This window comes from Macrotis lagotis, chromosome 4 (genome assembly GCF_037893015.1).
Source record: "Macrotis lagotis isolate mMagLag1 chromosome 4, bilby.v1.9.chrom.fasta, whole genome shotgun sequence".
In the NCBI taxonomy this organism is placed as follows: Eukaryota; Metazoa; Chordata; class Mammalia; order Peramelemorphia; family Peramelidae; genus Macrotis; species Macrotis lagotis.
This window is the reverse complement of record NC_133661.1, coordinates 33,789,438-33,805,593: the sequence shown is the minus strand read 5'-3', so window position 1 is coordinate 33,805,593 and position 16,156 is coordinate 33,789,438. Positions and strand designations below refer to the sequence as shown.

Sequence of the window (16,156 nt, the reverse complement as noted above, 5' to 3'; positions counted from 1 at the left end):
GAGGCTGGAGTGAGCCTGGGGAGAGAGGCTGGAGTGAGCCTGGAGAGAGAGGCTGGAGTGAGCCTGGAGAGAGGCTGGAGTGAGCCTGGAGAGAGAGAGGCTGGAGTGAGCCTGGAGAGAGGCTGGAGAGAGAGGCTGGAGTGAGCCTGGAGAGAGGCTGGAGTGAGCCTGGAGAGAGGCTGGAGTGAGCCTGGAGAGGAGAGAGAGGTGGAGTGAGCCTGGAGAGAGGCTGGAGAGAGAGGCTGGAGTGAGCCTGGGGAGAGGCTGGAGTGAGCCTGGGGAGAGGCTGGAGTGAGCCTGGAGAGAGGCTGGAGTGAGCCTGGAGAGAGAGGCTGGAGTGAGCCTGGAGAGAGGCTGGAGTGAGCCTGGAGAGAGGCTGGAGTGAGCCTGGAGAGAGAGGTTGGAGTGAGCCTGGAGAGAGAGGCTGCAGTGAGCCTGGAGAGAGGCTGGAGTGAGCCTGGAGAGAGAGGCTGGAGTGAGCCTGGAGAGAGGCTGGAGTGAGAGCCTGGAGAGAGGCTGGAGTGAGCCTGGAGAGAGAGGCTGGAGTGAGCCTGGAGAGAGAGGCTGGAGTGAGCCTGGAGAGAGAGGTTGGAGTGAGCCTGGAGAGAGGCTGGAGTGAGCCTGGAGAGAGGCTGGAGTGAGCCTGGAGAGAGAGGCTGGAGTGAGCCTGGAGAGAGGCTGGAGTGAGCCTGGGGAGAGAGGCTGGAGGAGCTGGAGAGAGCCTGGAGAGAGAGGCTGGAGAGAGACCTGGAGAGAGAGGCTGGAGTGAGCCTGGAGAGAGGTGGAGTGAGCCTGGAGAGAGAGGCTGAGTGAGCCTGGAGAGAGGCTGGAGTGAGCCTGGAGAGAGGCTGGAGTGAGCCTGGAGAGAGAGGCTGGAGTGAGCCTGGAGAGAGGCTGGAGTGAGCCTGGAGAGGAGAGAGGCTGGAGTGAGCCTGGGGAGAGGCTGGAGTGAGCCTGGGGAGAGGCTGGAGTGAGCCTGGAGAGAGGCTGGAGTGAGCCTGGAGAGAGGCTGCAGTGAGCCTGGAGAGAGGCTGGAGTGAGCCTGGAGAGAGGCTGGAGTGAGCCTGGAGAGAGAGGCTGGAGTGAGCCTGGAGAGAGAGGCTGGAGTGAGCCTGGGGAGAGGCTGGAGTGAGCCTGGAGAGAGAGGCTGGAGTGAGCCTGGAGAGAGGCTGGAGTGAGCCTGGAGAGAGAGGCTGGAGTGAGCCTGGAGAGAGAGGCTGGAGTGAGCCTGGGGAGAGGCTGGAGTGAACCTGGAGAGAGAGGCTGGAGTGAGCCTGGGGAGAGGCTGGAGTGAGCCTGGAGAGAGGCTGGAGTGAGCCTGGAGAGAGAGGCTGGAGTGAGCCTGGGGAGAGGCTGGAGTGAGCCTGGAGAGAGAGGCTGGAGTGAGCCTGGAGAGAGGCTGGAGTGAGCCTGGAGAGAGGCTGGAGTGACTGGGGAATGGGAACGATCTTGCATTTGGCCACCATCTGCAGGAGGCCCTGGAGCCAGGACATTACAGCTTAGGAAATGGTGCTGGACCCACAGGCGGTCTTGGGTTTGAATCCTCCTTGTGGCACCTGTGTGATCTTGGAAAAGGACTTTTCCTCTGTGGATCCCAGTTGTATTTTCTGTAAAATGAAGGGGCAGGACTAGGAGATCTCAAAGGTCCTTTTCAGATCTAAATTTACAGTTGACAAACCTGGGTCCCACTGCGCCATTCTACCTTTGTTCATCAGGGCGCCACCTCGGTAGGAGTCAGTCTTCTCATGGAGGAGGAAGAGGATGCTTGTCCTTCGTTCTCAAAAAAGACCCTGACATCAGGGGAAGTGATGCTGTGCATGACAAGCACATGAATTGGAATGGGGTGGGGGATGTGCTGTGCCAAGTCGCCCCCAGCCTCATGTTCTCCTCCAGAGCCACCCAGTGTGGTCCAGTGGCCAGATAGGAATCAGGAGGACTGGAGAGGACTCTGGATGTGAGGTGATCAGGACTAAGGGACTTGCCCAAGGTCACACAGTAAAAGCCAAGTGTCTGAGGTCACATTTGAACTCAGGTCCTCCTGACTCCAGGGCTGCTACTGTATTCACAGAACTGTCTAGATGCTCTATGAAGGATAATGATACTTGCCCTACTTACTTAGAAGATTCCACTTGGCGTTTGTCCTTGAGCTACCTCAGTTTCTCTCTTCTAGATAGAGAAGCTATAGATCAAAATACGCCAACTGAAGACCCGAAGGAAGAAATGCTCTAGGCCCAGTCTGCTTCCCCAATGGTCACCTTGTTCTCATTCTCCATTCTTTCAATAACCAGGGTCTTATTAAACCCCTTCTGTATACTAGGTGCCATGTTAGAGGCTAGAAATGTTGCGGTAAAAGCGAGGCTGCCCCGGGGCAGGGGCTGGGATCCAAGAGGATGCCAAGTAGGGGGCAATGAGCCCCAGAGAGATTCTGACCCAGGGACACGGGAGGAAGATGAGAGCCTCAGCCACAGAGCAAACCAGGGAAGGCTCCATGCAGGAGGCGGCATCAGAGGCCTGGAGGAAGGGAGCATACTGTAGACTGGCAGCTGAGGGCTGGTGGAAAAGATTCACGAATGTGTGTGAGTCTGTGTGTGTTTGAGTGTGTGTTGTGTACATGTGTGTAAGGGTGTGTTGTGTGCGTGCATGTGGGTGGGGTGTGTGCATGTGTGTGGGGTGTGTGTTGTGTAAATGTACGCATGTTTGCATGAGTGCTTGTATGTCTATGAGTGTGTGCTTTTGTTTGTGAGTGTGTGTATGTGTGTGCGTGTGTTTCAGTGTGTAGGAGCATGAGTATATGTTGTGTGGCTGTATGAACGTGCTATGTGTCAGTGTATGTGCTGTGTGTCTGTGTGTGTGTCTGTGTCTCTGAGCGTATGTTGCGTGGCCTGGACAGCTGGAGAGAGGGTGGTCCCCAGCCCATCCTGATTGGGGCTGAGCATGCTTGAGGTCGGGGGCTCCCCTTCCTCTAAAAAGGGGAACCCTCTGTTTGGCGGAGACTGAGTGGGTGGAGGACACACCCGCTCTCTTTCTTCTGTCTTCTGTTAAGGACAGAATGGAGAAAACACAATAACAGAAATGCAGGGCGCCTTCTCGGGGATTTTTCCCAAGCCCACAAGTACCCACTGTTTGCCAGCCTGATGCCCAAGAAGCCGACCCCTCCCCAGAAGGAGTCTGGGGCTTTTCCTTGTTATGTTCTCAACATCATGCTATGTATGACTTCCCTCATTATAAAATGGGAGAAAACATATAACCACCAAATGCCACCTACTCAGTTACCAGATAATTTGACTCCCTTTTTAGGGCAGTGCCAGCCTTGTGCCTAGGAGGTTCTTTAGAAAGAGTTAATTGAGTTGAACCCCAGAGGAAGGAGCAGGAGTCCTCTAGATTTCCCTGGCAGGATGACAGCCCTGGAAGGGCCACGATGGAGATCCTCCAGCCAGTTTGTGCCTATCTGAGCGCCCACTCCTCCCTGAAGGAGGCCGGCTTCTTGAGGGCAGACCCGTGTGCCCAGGGCCTGGCCTCTGGTAGATGCCTTGTGGATACGTGGTGAATAGGATTCATTTCAATTGAATTCTTGACTCTAATGAAAGGTCCAAATCCCAAACGAACCAGCAAATGAACAATTAAACAACTCTTGCCGCCGATGCCTAGTGTACCCTGGATGTCTTTGTTGAATTGGATCAGGGAAAATGGCTTTTCCAGAATGTGTGCTGCTGGGCCCTTGAGCCGCATCTGTCCCAACCCACATTCAGATGGGGAAACTGAGTCTCAGGACGGGACCATGAGGTTACGCACCGAGGAAGCCCAGACCTTCTGCTTCCCCACCCTTACACCCAGGCTTTTGCCATGACTCTGGAGGCGGCGCCGCCTGGGAGGCTGCCAGACTCGGCCCAGGTCCTGCGGGTCTCCCCACGGTGCTGACCTCATCATATTCTTTGGGGACCCAGCTTCCTGTAGGGGAACTGAGCCCGTTGCCAACCAGAAAGAGAAACAAACAGTCAGAGGCCCAAGTTTTCATTTTCCCCCCTGAGTCACCCTTACACAGCTGAAGGAAATAAGTCGGTGGTTTTCCGGTCAGAACAGAGATATTTTTTCTTTTTGCGTTCTCTCCTCTAAGGATGTTCTGAGCAGGAAACAATGAAACCCTGTCTCTGGGTCCCAGTGCTAGTTAGAACAGCCAGGATTCCTATAGCAACTATCGACTCTTGTCAGACATCTCATAGGATCCTCACAGCATCTCTATCGTTATCCCTGTTCTATAGATGGGGAAGCAGGAGGAGTAACTTGCCCAGGGTCACCCAGCTAGTAAGTGTCTGAGGCTAGATTTGAACTCAAGCCTCCAGACCCCAGCCCAACAGTCTGTCCGCTGTACCACCAGCTGCCTCAGTTAAAGGTAAGGGGCCTTGCTAGCCACCTGAGCCTCTGACCTGGAGAGCAGACAGTCCCTTTCTGAGCTTTGACAAATTCAAATTCCTTCTTGGAAATCAGTTTGAAATTCTAAGGAGCTTTGGGAAATACAGTGGGGGACCAAACCTCATTTTACATAGGAGGAAACTGAGGCACCGAGAAGTTAACACAAACAGGGTCCGGGATAGGATCTGAACCCAGATTGTCCTGAGCCCGGGTCTGCTCCGCTGCCCGCTCTGCCCCGGACTGCTTTCAGGTTCCCTGCCCGTGGATGGCATCTGGAGGAGGAGGAGGAGTGGGACAGCTTCCTGGCTAGGGAGGCCCTCCAGACTGGGGAGAGGGACTGAATGGAAACAAGTGGGGAGATTGGGCCGGGGGCAGGGCCTTGAGGAGTCCTGCCCCGGAGGGCCAGGCTAGCATGCTCATGGGTGAGACCCTGGCTCTGTGGGTAGAGTTCCAAAGGGCAGAACCAGAATAACGGCAGAAGTTACAGGGAGGCCACGAAGCTTGAACCCGGGACACTGACCTCTGCCAGTGGAATCAGCTGCCGAGGGAGGACCCTGCCTCCACCCTATTCTTCCCCAGTGGCTGCAAAGAGGATACCTGCTCAGGTGTGACGGGGCTCAGTGAGGTTCTCTGAGCCGCCCCAGCTGCGTCTCACCCCAGTCCTGCCAGACCCCTGGATGGAAATAAGGGTCATATTTGGACAACAAGTCAAGTGCCTGGTCCAACGTCTCGCTGAGGCTTACGGAGAGGCAAAGGTTCTAAAACATGGCAATGTTAGCGTGGGGCTCTCAGTTCTGAGAGTGGAAGCTCACCGTGATGATAAGGAGGGGGAGCAAGGAGAAACCTATGAAAGGAAATGAGACAGAGACCCAAGCATCTCAGACATGACTGCGGAGGTCACAGTGGGCTGCACTGATGAAAGTGGAGAGACAGACTGGAGGGGAGGCGGGGAGAGACAGAGACAGACAGACAGACAGACAGACAGACAGACAGCTCTCTGCACAGGATGCTGAGATGGAGCAGAATCCTAGGTTGGCCCTTGTCGGGCATTGGGAAGGAGACCGAGAGCGTGACAAGGTCTGTGACCTGAGGGAGCTCAGAATCTTTTCCAGGAAATAAGATTTACATGTAGGAAACATTTAGAAAACAGTTTAGAACAGAGCAGAAATACTCAGGTGGGGGGGGGGGAGCCTGAATGGTGACAGAAAACCCTGGCATGGGGCGAGGAGGCCTGGTTTGAGGACCAGGTCTGCCATTTATTAATTTCCCATGGACAAGTTCATATTTCCCCTCTGGGAACCTCTGTTTACCCATCTGTAAAAGGAGGAAGATGGACTCACTGATTTTTCAGGTCCCTCCTAGTTCTAATATTCCATATTGGGTGTTTACAGTCCCCTTCCACTGTGTCTATTCTGCGTCCTTGGGTTTTCCAGACCAGGTTTTCTCTGCTCTAAGGGCAGCTGGTGCTCACATTCCATGTTCTGAGTCATACACCCCTAACTTTCTGTGCTCTAAGGGCCCTTCCAGCTCTGTGTTCTGTCCCTGACATTCTCGGTTACTTTCTGAGGTCCCTCCCCACTCTGACATTCTGGGATCTGGCTAGTCAGCCAAGCAGGAAAGGCGCAAATGTGGCTCCGTGATGGGCTGTCGATCAACCAGAAACTTGGTCCCCAGGGTTGGGCTGGGCGGCAACAAGCACTAGTCTTAAAGCCAGAGGACCTGGTGTCAAACACTGGCTTTGTTACTCCTGTGGGAATTTTGGCAAGTCATTTAAACTCTTCAAGCCTCAGTTTCCCTATATATATAAATGAATGGGACTGGGTGGGATGGTGGCCTTCTTTGAGCGAGTCATTGGAAAACAGTTTAGCTTCAGGGACTCGTGAAGAACCACTCTTGACTTACCATCAAGGTTGACTGTGACCATCCTGATGAAGCATGCCTCCTCGCTAGTTGAGACCTCAAAGACCAGTCGATTCAAACCCCTCACTTTACATTTGAGGAAACTGAGGCCCAGAGATCTGAAGAGAGTCGCCCAATATCAGGTAGATTACAAGTAACAGAGACAAGATTTGAATCCAGATCCTTTGCCTCCCAAGTCAGTCTAGTGAAGTGTATGGAGTCCTCAGAACAGTGTTTAAAATTTGTTCATGGAAGAAAGTCCTGAATTCTAGTTAGAGGTTCCTGAAAATAAAGATGGGATGTTTTATCCATCCAAGTTCATGGATCCCCTGAAATGTAACAATGAGTCCTTGGAGATCCTTGGAGTCTAGGTCATAAGTCCTAATGCAGACCAACGTTCTCATTTTTCGGAGGAGGTGACTGAAGTCTAAAGGGTGATTTGGCCAGGCTTACACAAGGAGTTAGTGTCCAATTCAGGATTAGGATCCGGGCCAGAGCTCTGACCACGGCAGCCAGGCCGAATGACCTTGAGGAAATGGAATCAAGAGAGAACCCTAGAGTCACCTGGTCCAGCCCTTTGTTTCAGAGAGAAAACAGAGTCTTGGAGTGGTTAAATCATTTCCACTGGGGGGACTTAACCCTTCCCCAGCCCCATCTGGTCACCTTCCAGAGTAGCTAGGAAGATGGATCATAGTGTGAAGGCATAATTATTAGATCGTATGAAGGCGTAGCCCCTCAGACCCCCTTCTCTTGTGGTTGAGGATAAAGGAAGCCGTGCTTCTCCCTTCATTCTCTCCTCTTCGCCCACCCCACCCTAGACACACATCTTCCTCAGTCACCTGGAAAACAGCAGGGAAGGGAACTGTTTGGTGCATTGGCCACTAGAGGGCAGGATCCCCCTTCTATGTTACTGCCCATTCCGTCGATAGGGCAAGGGCTCTTCTTCACAGTGCAAAGGGAGCAGCACCCCCTGGGGACCATCCACATTTCCTGGGGAGGGAGGACGTAGCCCTAGCAATAAGAGAACCAGACATCTTGTTTTTAAAAATAATTTATTAATAGGATTATTATTTTAGTTTTTCACCATTCATTCATTGGCATCCAAATTATGTATTTTTCTACCACACATCCGTCCCTTCTCTCCCCCCAGCCCTTGGTGGTGTGGTAGAAGATGTACATGCCCATTTGTGTTTAACATATTTCCATGGGAGTCATTTTGGGTAAGAGGAATTGGAGCTAAGGGGAAAGAAAGAAAACCCCGAGATCGGAAGGAAAAAGTAAAAGAAGTGTTTAAAAAGTGATCATAGTATGCATCCGTAGTCCATGAAGCAGACATTTTCTAAGCTGAGAGCCACCTGGGAGCAACTTGGGAATCCAGGGACTGTTGAGTCACAAAGAAAAGGGTACAAGGACCCTAGGATGATGGGGTGGGGGGCTGGATCCTGGTTCTGCCTCCATAGTCAATGCTCTCCCCATTGTACCACACTGCTCCAGTTGGGAGTGGAACTTTGGCTAGGACATTTGGTGGATAGAAGGAAGCCAGGAACATTGTCCATTTTTTCCAATTTAACTAAAGGTTCCTTTTGAATTCTTTCCCCAAAATTGGCAGGGACTAGTCATGCTAAATGAAGTTGGAGAACCCAAAAAGCACCAAGGATATGCTTATCATCTCTCCTAAGCTGGTAGCACCTCCCCTTCCCTTAACTGAATCCAGACTAGAAAGTTTGACTCCACAGGAAAGTGCTACCTCTCCCCTCCCTTGCCCCCATCCCCCAAGAATCCAAAGCCAAAGTTAGGGTCTGATTGACCCCTGAGCCCTTGAACCTACAAGAGGCTGATCTGAGCTCTTTGTAAGGAACAACTTCCAGAATGGGAACTGTCCAACAATGCAATGGGCTGCCAGGTGATCATGACTGATAACCATCTAATATGTGGAGACTGGCAAAGGGCTTTGATAACATGATCTCATCTGAGCTGAAGCTCAGCCTTGGAGTATATGACAGAGCTCAAGCCCCGAAGGTAAAGGACTCATCCAGGGTCACATAGCTAATGAGCATCAGAGGGGTAACCTGAGGCCTTCAAGCAAAGCAGCCAGACCCTTTGTCAAGGGCAGTGAGATTTTTGTTCCATATGGGTTCTGAGATTTAATCATTCCATGATGATTCAGGGAGACCAGTCAGGAGTTAATATCTGGAGCCAGGGGAAGGCAAGGGGAACCTGAGCTAGGGTGAAGACCAATGGGGTGCAAAGGGGAGGTCTTCCATTGTGAGCTGATAGAGCCTTTGGGGTTCTTTCTCCCTTCCTTGTGTCTAAAGACCCATCTGTCCTCTTCCCCAACCTTCCAGGAGATGATGAGCTCCTTGGAGGCAGCGACATTTGTATTTTTGTATCACTGGGGTCTGGTGCAGTTAGACTGTTAACATCCAGTCCCAATGGGGCTCTCACTCCTGCATGGCAATCCTATTGTTCTTTGTTGATAGCTCATCATGCTTCTCTCCAGTTCCTGCCTTGTTCCAAATTCATTCAGTCTTTCCCAGTTTTGTATAAAATGGCCTTTGTACCACCACCAGCCTTGCTGATTTGGGGAAAAGAAAGGTCTTTAGTAAGGAAGTCTTGGAGAGCTATGGAAGTGGGAGCAGGGGAATAATGGTAGGAATTGTGCTGGAAGGAACTAGTTGGTTCATATCTCCCTCCGTGAACCCTGGATGGACTCCAGCTCAATGATGTCCTTCCTAAAATGGAGAGGTGATGTGATGGGCAGAGGAAGCAGGACCGATACCTCCCTCATGTTGGACGTTCCTCTTCTCTCCCCTGTCCACTTGGGTCCTCTGCTTCTTCTCTTCTGCCATGTCACCGTGAGCTTGAGGTTCACTAGGACCCCAGAAAACAGGCTATAGAGATTGAATTGTTTGGAAATCAGTTTGGTGGCTCTGTCTCTGGCGACTTCTCCTGGGTGACCTGCTGGTGTTTTCTTTTGCAGCACGCTGAAGGCCTCCTTTGAAGTCTTGAAACAACGTAAGTCTGCTGTCGCTCCTTGCATCTATTTAATTTCACGGTTCCCCAGACAGACAAGAGCACTTTAATGGAAACCCCGAGGCGGGACCCAAATCTATTCTCGGGCCACCCATCCAAAGTCTGGCTTTTGGCAGAGATGGTATCAAGGTTCCTCAGGCGGGTACCCTTCTCAGGCAGGCCATCTTCTGGGACTGGGCAGGGCTAGCATGAGGGGAGTGGCACCTACCTGTCAGTTTGGGGGTCTGGAGGGAGGGTGGGGGGCTCCAAGATTAGGAGCAGAGTGGGCAAAGCCCTTTGTCAAAGCCCATCACCTGGGCAAACCATTGCTCAGCAGCTTCCTCAGAGGAAAATGAAGAGAGTGGACCAGATCACAGAATTTAGACCTGAGATGGCCCAGATGAAGATACTGAGGCCAAGAAGGTTGTGATTTGCCCAAGGTCATGCAGGCAGTACTTGGCAGAAGTAGAAATCAAACCCAGGGGTTTGACTCAACATTCACTGCTTTTTCTGAGACATCGGGCTATTTCACTTCTGTCAGAACCTCAGTTTGCTCATCTGTAAAATAGAGGAGTTGGCTTAGAGCAGGAGTGGGAAATCTTTTTTTTCTGTTAAGAACCATTTGGATATTTATGATATCATTCATGGGTCATTCAATAGCATCAAGTTAAAAATTAGCCTGCTATATTTGATCAAACATTGAATTAATTCACCCCTAAAAACCTCCTAGATATATTGAATTTTGAGTCCCACCTGTAGTTGCCATGGCAGCACCAGACCAAATGATTTCGTGGGCCTTATATGGTGGGCCAGGCATTCCTAGCCCTAGCTTAGAGAATGTCCAAGGGCCTTTCCAGACTTGGTGATAGCTTTTGTTTTAGTTTTTTTTTGCAAGGCTAGGGGGTTAAGTGACTTGCCATAGGTCACACCACTAGGTAATGATTAAGTGTCTGAGGCTGGATTTGAACTCAGGTACTCCTGACTCCAGGGTCAGTGGTCTATCCACTGCGCCACCTAGCTGCCCCCACACTTGGTGATTCTTGAAGGAAAGAGTAAGGGTATCCATCTTCTGGGCCCAGATTGAGGGGCCTCAGGGAATGGGAAAGGGGGCTGGGGAGGTAGTGCTGTTCTTTGAGATCCTCTGATCTGCCCTAGAAATTGAGAACGTGGGAAACTCTCACATCCAGCTCGCAGTCATGTTGAAGGACGAACTGAAGAGCATTGAAGAGTTTCGAGAAAGACAAAAGGAGCAAAGGAAAAAGGTGAGGCGGCTGCCTTAGCCAGCCAGGCCCGGGGCAGCCTTCTGCCCACCTCCCCCTCCAGTTCTGGAGCTGACTGTGCGGTATGATATGGGAGGTTGGGCATGGAAGGGGAAGGAAAATAATGTAATTACATCTCCCCTGCAGGGACAGCTGTCCAGATTACACACAATTAGCATCATTAATAATAATAGGATGATTATTGTTATTATAATTGTTATTAGACAGCCCCCCTGCACAGATCCTTCTTCCTCATTAATTTCCCAGATCATCATAAGCCATTTGACAGAAACCCCAAAGCAGAGACTGAATCCGTTCTCTGCCGGGGTACCAGCCAGCCGTTGAAGTAAGCAGTTAGAAAGCTCCTACTTTGTCCCAATCACGTCCTATCTGAGGATAGGGAGAAAGCATGGTTTCTGACTTCAAAGAATTTCCATTTTATTGTGGGGGAAACAGCCTAAGTAAATGCCAGTGTACAGACCAAGACAGTCTTAGTGTGGCATCAAGATGGCAGCCAATGGGAGCAGGAGCCCAGGACGAAAGTCTTTGCACAGATGACCTGGCTAGCTTTAGGCAGTAACTGTGAGACCAGCGGCCAACGGGTGGGCTGGCGGCCACAGTCCCTCTGTGGAATCTCCCACTTGGTAGACTGCTTCTTAATGCTCTGAGCTTACGGGGGCAGATCTAGGGCACAGCTCACAGCCTACACACCTAAGCTTCAATCCCCTTGGGGTCAGTTCTAGACCTCAAGGAACCTCAGGGGTCCATGGAGTCAAGCCTTCTCATTTAACCAACGAGGACACTGAGTGCCAGTGGTTTGATTGTGGTCATACAGGTAATATCAGAGGTGAGATTAGAACCCAGATCCTCTTCTTCTGGGCCACACTGCTCAGCTAGCTTGTTGGAGGCTCTGCTGGTGCCATCTTAGAGAGTCCAGGCCCCCCGCCAGGCCATTAGAGATGTGCAATGGAGGAGGACCTTGGAAAGGATGATGATAGTAACGGCGGTAGTATTTCAAGAATGTTGCTGCTGAGGATGCTCCATGGCCTGGGCCAGGTCCCAAAGCTCCTATAGCTGAAGGGGCAACCTACATGAGTCCTTGTGGTCAGAAAATCTCCTCCCCCCCACCCCAGGCCAGCCTGGTGATGAGCGGTTCTGTACATATTCAGGGTGGTCCTCAGATGACCAATGTGACTGTCCATCACCAAGCCTCAACTCAAAATCTCTGCTCCACTGCCACATCCTTCAGGAGCCCTAGGTGAGCTAGTCACCTCCATGGAGCCCAAGGAGAAAGCCCACAGAAGAGAATCTGAATTCAAAATAAACGAGCTACTTTCTAACCATGGGACTTTGGGCCACAGCTCTATTTCTTTTTGGTCCTCATTTTCCCCCTTGCTGTAAAATGAGGGGTTTAGGCTACATGATACAGGTGATACAGATAAAATTTGCATACCCATTTTGCAGATTGTGAGACGGAAGCCCACGAAGGGTCATGGAGCTGTGGTCTCTCTTTGAGGGGGCTCCGATAAGCTTAAAAAAATTATTTATTTATTTTGAAATTTTACAATTTTTTCTCCTAATCTCGCTTCCCTCCCCCCACCCCCACAGATAAGCTTTTAAGGAAGAATTCCCCACTGGATAGGTTAGCACCAGCTCCTCCCATCTTCCAAAAAGGCTCTTGTTGGGCCTGGCTTCCCGACCACAAAGGTGGGGTCGGAGGGCACACATCTGGAGCACGAGAAGACGCTGAGGTTTCCTAGCCCTGGGAAGATTCCTGGCTTTGGCCATCCCCTAATGGCGCTATCTCAGGAGAATGGAGCTGGGACCGCAAAGGGATGGTTTAATACAATCTAATTCTTCTGACCTAGATAGGAGAGGATAAAAAATCATCCAGGAGAAAAATTGGTTTATATAATGTCAGGAATATTAGATGCACACACAAATGCACAAAACCCATCCCAACCCAATGGAAAGAGAAAAACAATCAGGACTCATTCACTTCTAATTATTTCCCGGCAGAAGAGAGTGTGGTGCAATGTGCAGAACACTTTATTTGGAGTCAGGAGAACTACTTCAAATCTTGCCCCTGCCTCTAATAAGTCCTAAGATACCCATGACTAAGTTGAGGCTTCTACCTTCCTGGTCCTTGGTGTCTTCCTCTGTAGGTTGAGAGCATGGACACTTCCAACCTGGCCCGGCTTCCCAGGGCTGTGGGGATACTGGGGAGCTGGGTGGGTCAGCCAGTACTGTGATTGTTCTTACTGGTTCCAGGCAGCAGAGAGGGCAGACTCAGCGCCTGGCCGAGCCGGTCACCCCCCACCCCCACTCCAGGAGGGAAGATGTGACTCTGGGGTCTGCCAAGTTTTCTCAAGAATGTATTTATTTTAGATTTCTAAGTTCAGAGGGAAAAGGAGGGATCTGAGTGAAGGCCAGAGGTCAGCTAGCATAATACCTCCCATCCCCCCTCACAGGTGGTGGTGGGGGGCTGACAGGTAGTCAGGTTTCCCATCCAGGACTTATCAGCAGTGACTGGGGCCATCCTTTAGGTCACTGCAGCTGAGGTTGCTGGACTTTGGATGAACTGCAGAAATATGGATGGGCCTCATCAGGAGCAAGAGCTTCTGGGAGACAGCATGAGACCAAGAAGGACAGAGGATCAAACGAACCTTAGAATCTTGAACCCAGATCATCAGAGCTAAAATTACCCTAGAGCCTAGAACCCAACCATCAGAGCTAGATAAGATCTTGGAACCTGGGATCCAGACTGTCAGAGCTAGAAAAGATCTTAGAGCCTAGAATTCAGACTGTCAGAGCTGGAAGGCTCTTAGAACCTAGAACCCAGACCATCAGAGCTAAAATTACCCTAGAACCTAGAACCCAACCATCAGAGCTAGATAAGATCTTGGAACCTGGGATCCAGACTGTCAGAGCTAGAAAAGACCCTAGAACCTCGAACCAGACGATCAGAGTGAGAAGGGCCCAAAGACAAAAACTGAAACAGCCCCAAAGTGTTGACCTTGCAGGCTGGGGAAGCAGCAGCTCAGATCCCTTTGGGTTCCAGGGACATTCATTAAGAATGTCCTATATGTAGAACGGGGAGCCTGCTGGAGTGGATAGAGACAGCCCAAGTTCTGAGTTAGGAAGTGTGAATGTGAGTCCTGTCTCTGGCCGTGGCCCAAGCAGCCTCCTCAGACTAGCAGGACCCCAATAAAATCCTGCCCCCCAATGTGCAACACTGAACTGTACATCTGAGAAAGAGACTGAGGACAGCAACCAGGATAGCAGCAGGACTACAGGCTAAGAGCCTCTGCTAGAACCTTTCCACCTCTAAGCCTCAGAAGCCAGCCTGTGCTCAGGCACCTCCAGGGCTGGGCATCACCACTCACACAGTGCTTGTGTTCCTTTCAGTATGAGATGGCCATGGACCGGGTTCAAAAGAACAAGTTGTCCCTCTACAAGAAGATGATGGAGGTGAGTCCCTGAGGTCACCAGTGATCCAAGGAACTCCTACCTAGGAGGTGGCAGGGACCATGCAGAAGAGAGGGGGTGGATGACCTCTCCCCAAGTCTGTAGAAGGTGTCAGAAGCAGGTAGCAAAGCCAATATGAGGTCCTTGGCAATCCTGAGGGGGGTGGGCATTCCTCCATGGACAATGGTTCACCCAAGGGGAAAGATCTGAGGAGGGAATCAGCAGCAGGACTCTGGCTGAGTCCCAATGAGGCCCTAAGAATGGGGTCTTGATTAATGCATATCAGCACTAGCCCCATCTCCTTGCCTGCCCAAATTTCCAACTGGGACCTGACATCAGACACTAAATATTTAATGTTCATCAGGACTAGGGAAGAAGAGCCTGTGCTAAGAAACTGAGGTAGAGATTCCTAATGAAAGGTCAAGACCCTTCCCATCTCCCTACCCTACTCCTTGTAGACTTTTAGTGAAGCAGAGGATCCAGTCATCCCAAGACAGGGTTCTCAGCCTCGTCAGGCTCGTCTCTGGTAGCCCCTCTTTTCTCTACCCAGGTCCCTCTGACTGTCTCGAGTCCCTCTTTCTGGGGAGGAGAGATTCTTTTAGACTCCTTCCTGTGGAAAGGGCCCAGATGGACCATTGTAATGGAAGGGACTGGAGAGAACTCTGAACCCCAGGGGATGGATGGGGGATTTCAGGCATCATGTCTCCTAGAATGAAGGAGATAGTCTGACCTGAAAAGGTTTCTCAGGAAGAGGGTATCCTCCCTCAGGTCTAAAGTAGACTTTGATCATGGGCTGCTCCATGTCACGCAACCCCCGGAAGGCCTCTTCCTCTCTCAGCCCCTAGAAACACAAGTCCAGTCTTATCTCAGCCCTTTGAATCTTAGAGGGATCTTAAACAAGACCAGGCTTCCCCACCCCAAGGCTCGTGACCTCCTAAGATGCCCTCTCCCAGAACCTCCTCTCTCTACCCACTGCAGTCCAAGAAGTCCTATGAGCAGAAGTGCAAGGACGCGGATGAGGCGGAGCAGACCTTTGAACGCATCAGCTCTCAGGGCAACCAGAAACAGATGGAAAAGGTACCTGGTGCCTGCCCAGGGCTGGGGGGGGCAAGGTGGGGAGAGCTGACTAGGCCTCCTAGGGAGCCCCTGGCTGGCCGTTCTGGGCAGGGAGAAGCAGGGCAAGTGAGCTCCCGCGGCCGCAGGTGGGGGTGCCCTCCTTTGCCCCCCACAGCTTCTGGTCTACTTCATATTGTCTCTGATGGGAAAGGAGGAACTGATTCTATTTCCTGCCTAGGCTAGGAAAGAGGGGATGAAGGGGCTTCCTGCCGAGATCAAGAACAGAAGGCTGGTTTTTGTGAGATTTGGGGTTGAATTATTCTGGTTTGGAGGAATGGGAAGAGGAAACCATGGCAGGATGGGACAGTGGATAGAGTATTAGACTGGAAGCCAGAAAGACCTGGGTTCAAATCTTAGTTCAGACACAGTGTTTTTTGACACGGGGCAGGGCCTCTCTTCTCTTCAGTTTCCTCATCTCTAAAATGAGACGGTGGGATTTGGTGGCTTCCAAGTGCCCTTCCAGTTCTAAATCTAGGTTCCTGTGATTTTCTGGAACCCTCCCATTTAACTTGATGCTCACAAATAATTAATAATGAGTAAATATTTAATGCTTAATAATAAATATGAATAATAAAACATTTCAAAATATACACAGGAAAAAATGAGAGAAGGGAACACAAACAGGAGAGTTTCATCCCTGCCTAGTTAATATATATGTTAAAAAATCAACTGTCCATAGCAGAGGTTTATAGTTTCATGTATAATCCCCTCCCCTTTTTGATTTTTGTTTCTTCTTAAGTATATATTTAAGGCAAGTGGCTTGCCCAAGGTCACACAGCTAGGCAATTAAGTGTCTGAGGTCAGATTTGAACTCAGGTCCTCCTAATTCCAGGACCAGTACTCTATCCACTGTGCCACCTAGCTGCCCCTCTAATTTTTTTAATGTAATAAGATCCATAATGAGGAAGAGCCCACTGGCTCCACAGGTGGCTTTTGGAGAGTGCTAATCATCAGCTTTTCATTTGCATCAAGTCCAGTTCTGCCATTTTTGT

The 16,156-nt window shown here is 50.8% G+C and overlaps 1 protein-coding gene across 2 annotated transcripts in view; it reads left to right on the top strand.

The window, feature by feature from the left end:
* Positions 1-16,156, top strand: part of PSTPIP1 (proline-serine-threonine phosphatase interacting protein 1) — a 98,936-nt gene that overhangs the window by 62,594 nt on the left and 20,186 nt on the right. For both annotated transcript variants that reach the window (XM_074232478.1, XM_074232477.1), the window contains exons 4-7: positions 9,290-9,324; positions 10,477-10,583; positions 13,989-14,051; positions 15,027-15,125. In XM_074232478.1, coding sequence (XP_074088579.1) covers positions 9,290-9,324; positions 10,477-10,583; positions 13,989-14,051; positions 15,027-15,125 — 304 coding nt within the window. The remainder of the gene's footprint in view (positions 1-9,289; positions 9,325-10,476; positions 10,584-13,988; positions 14,052-15,026; positions 15,126-16,156) is intronic.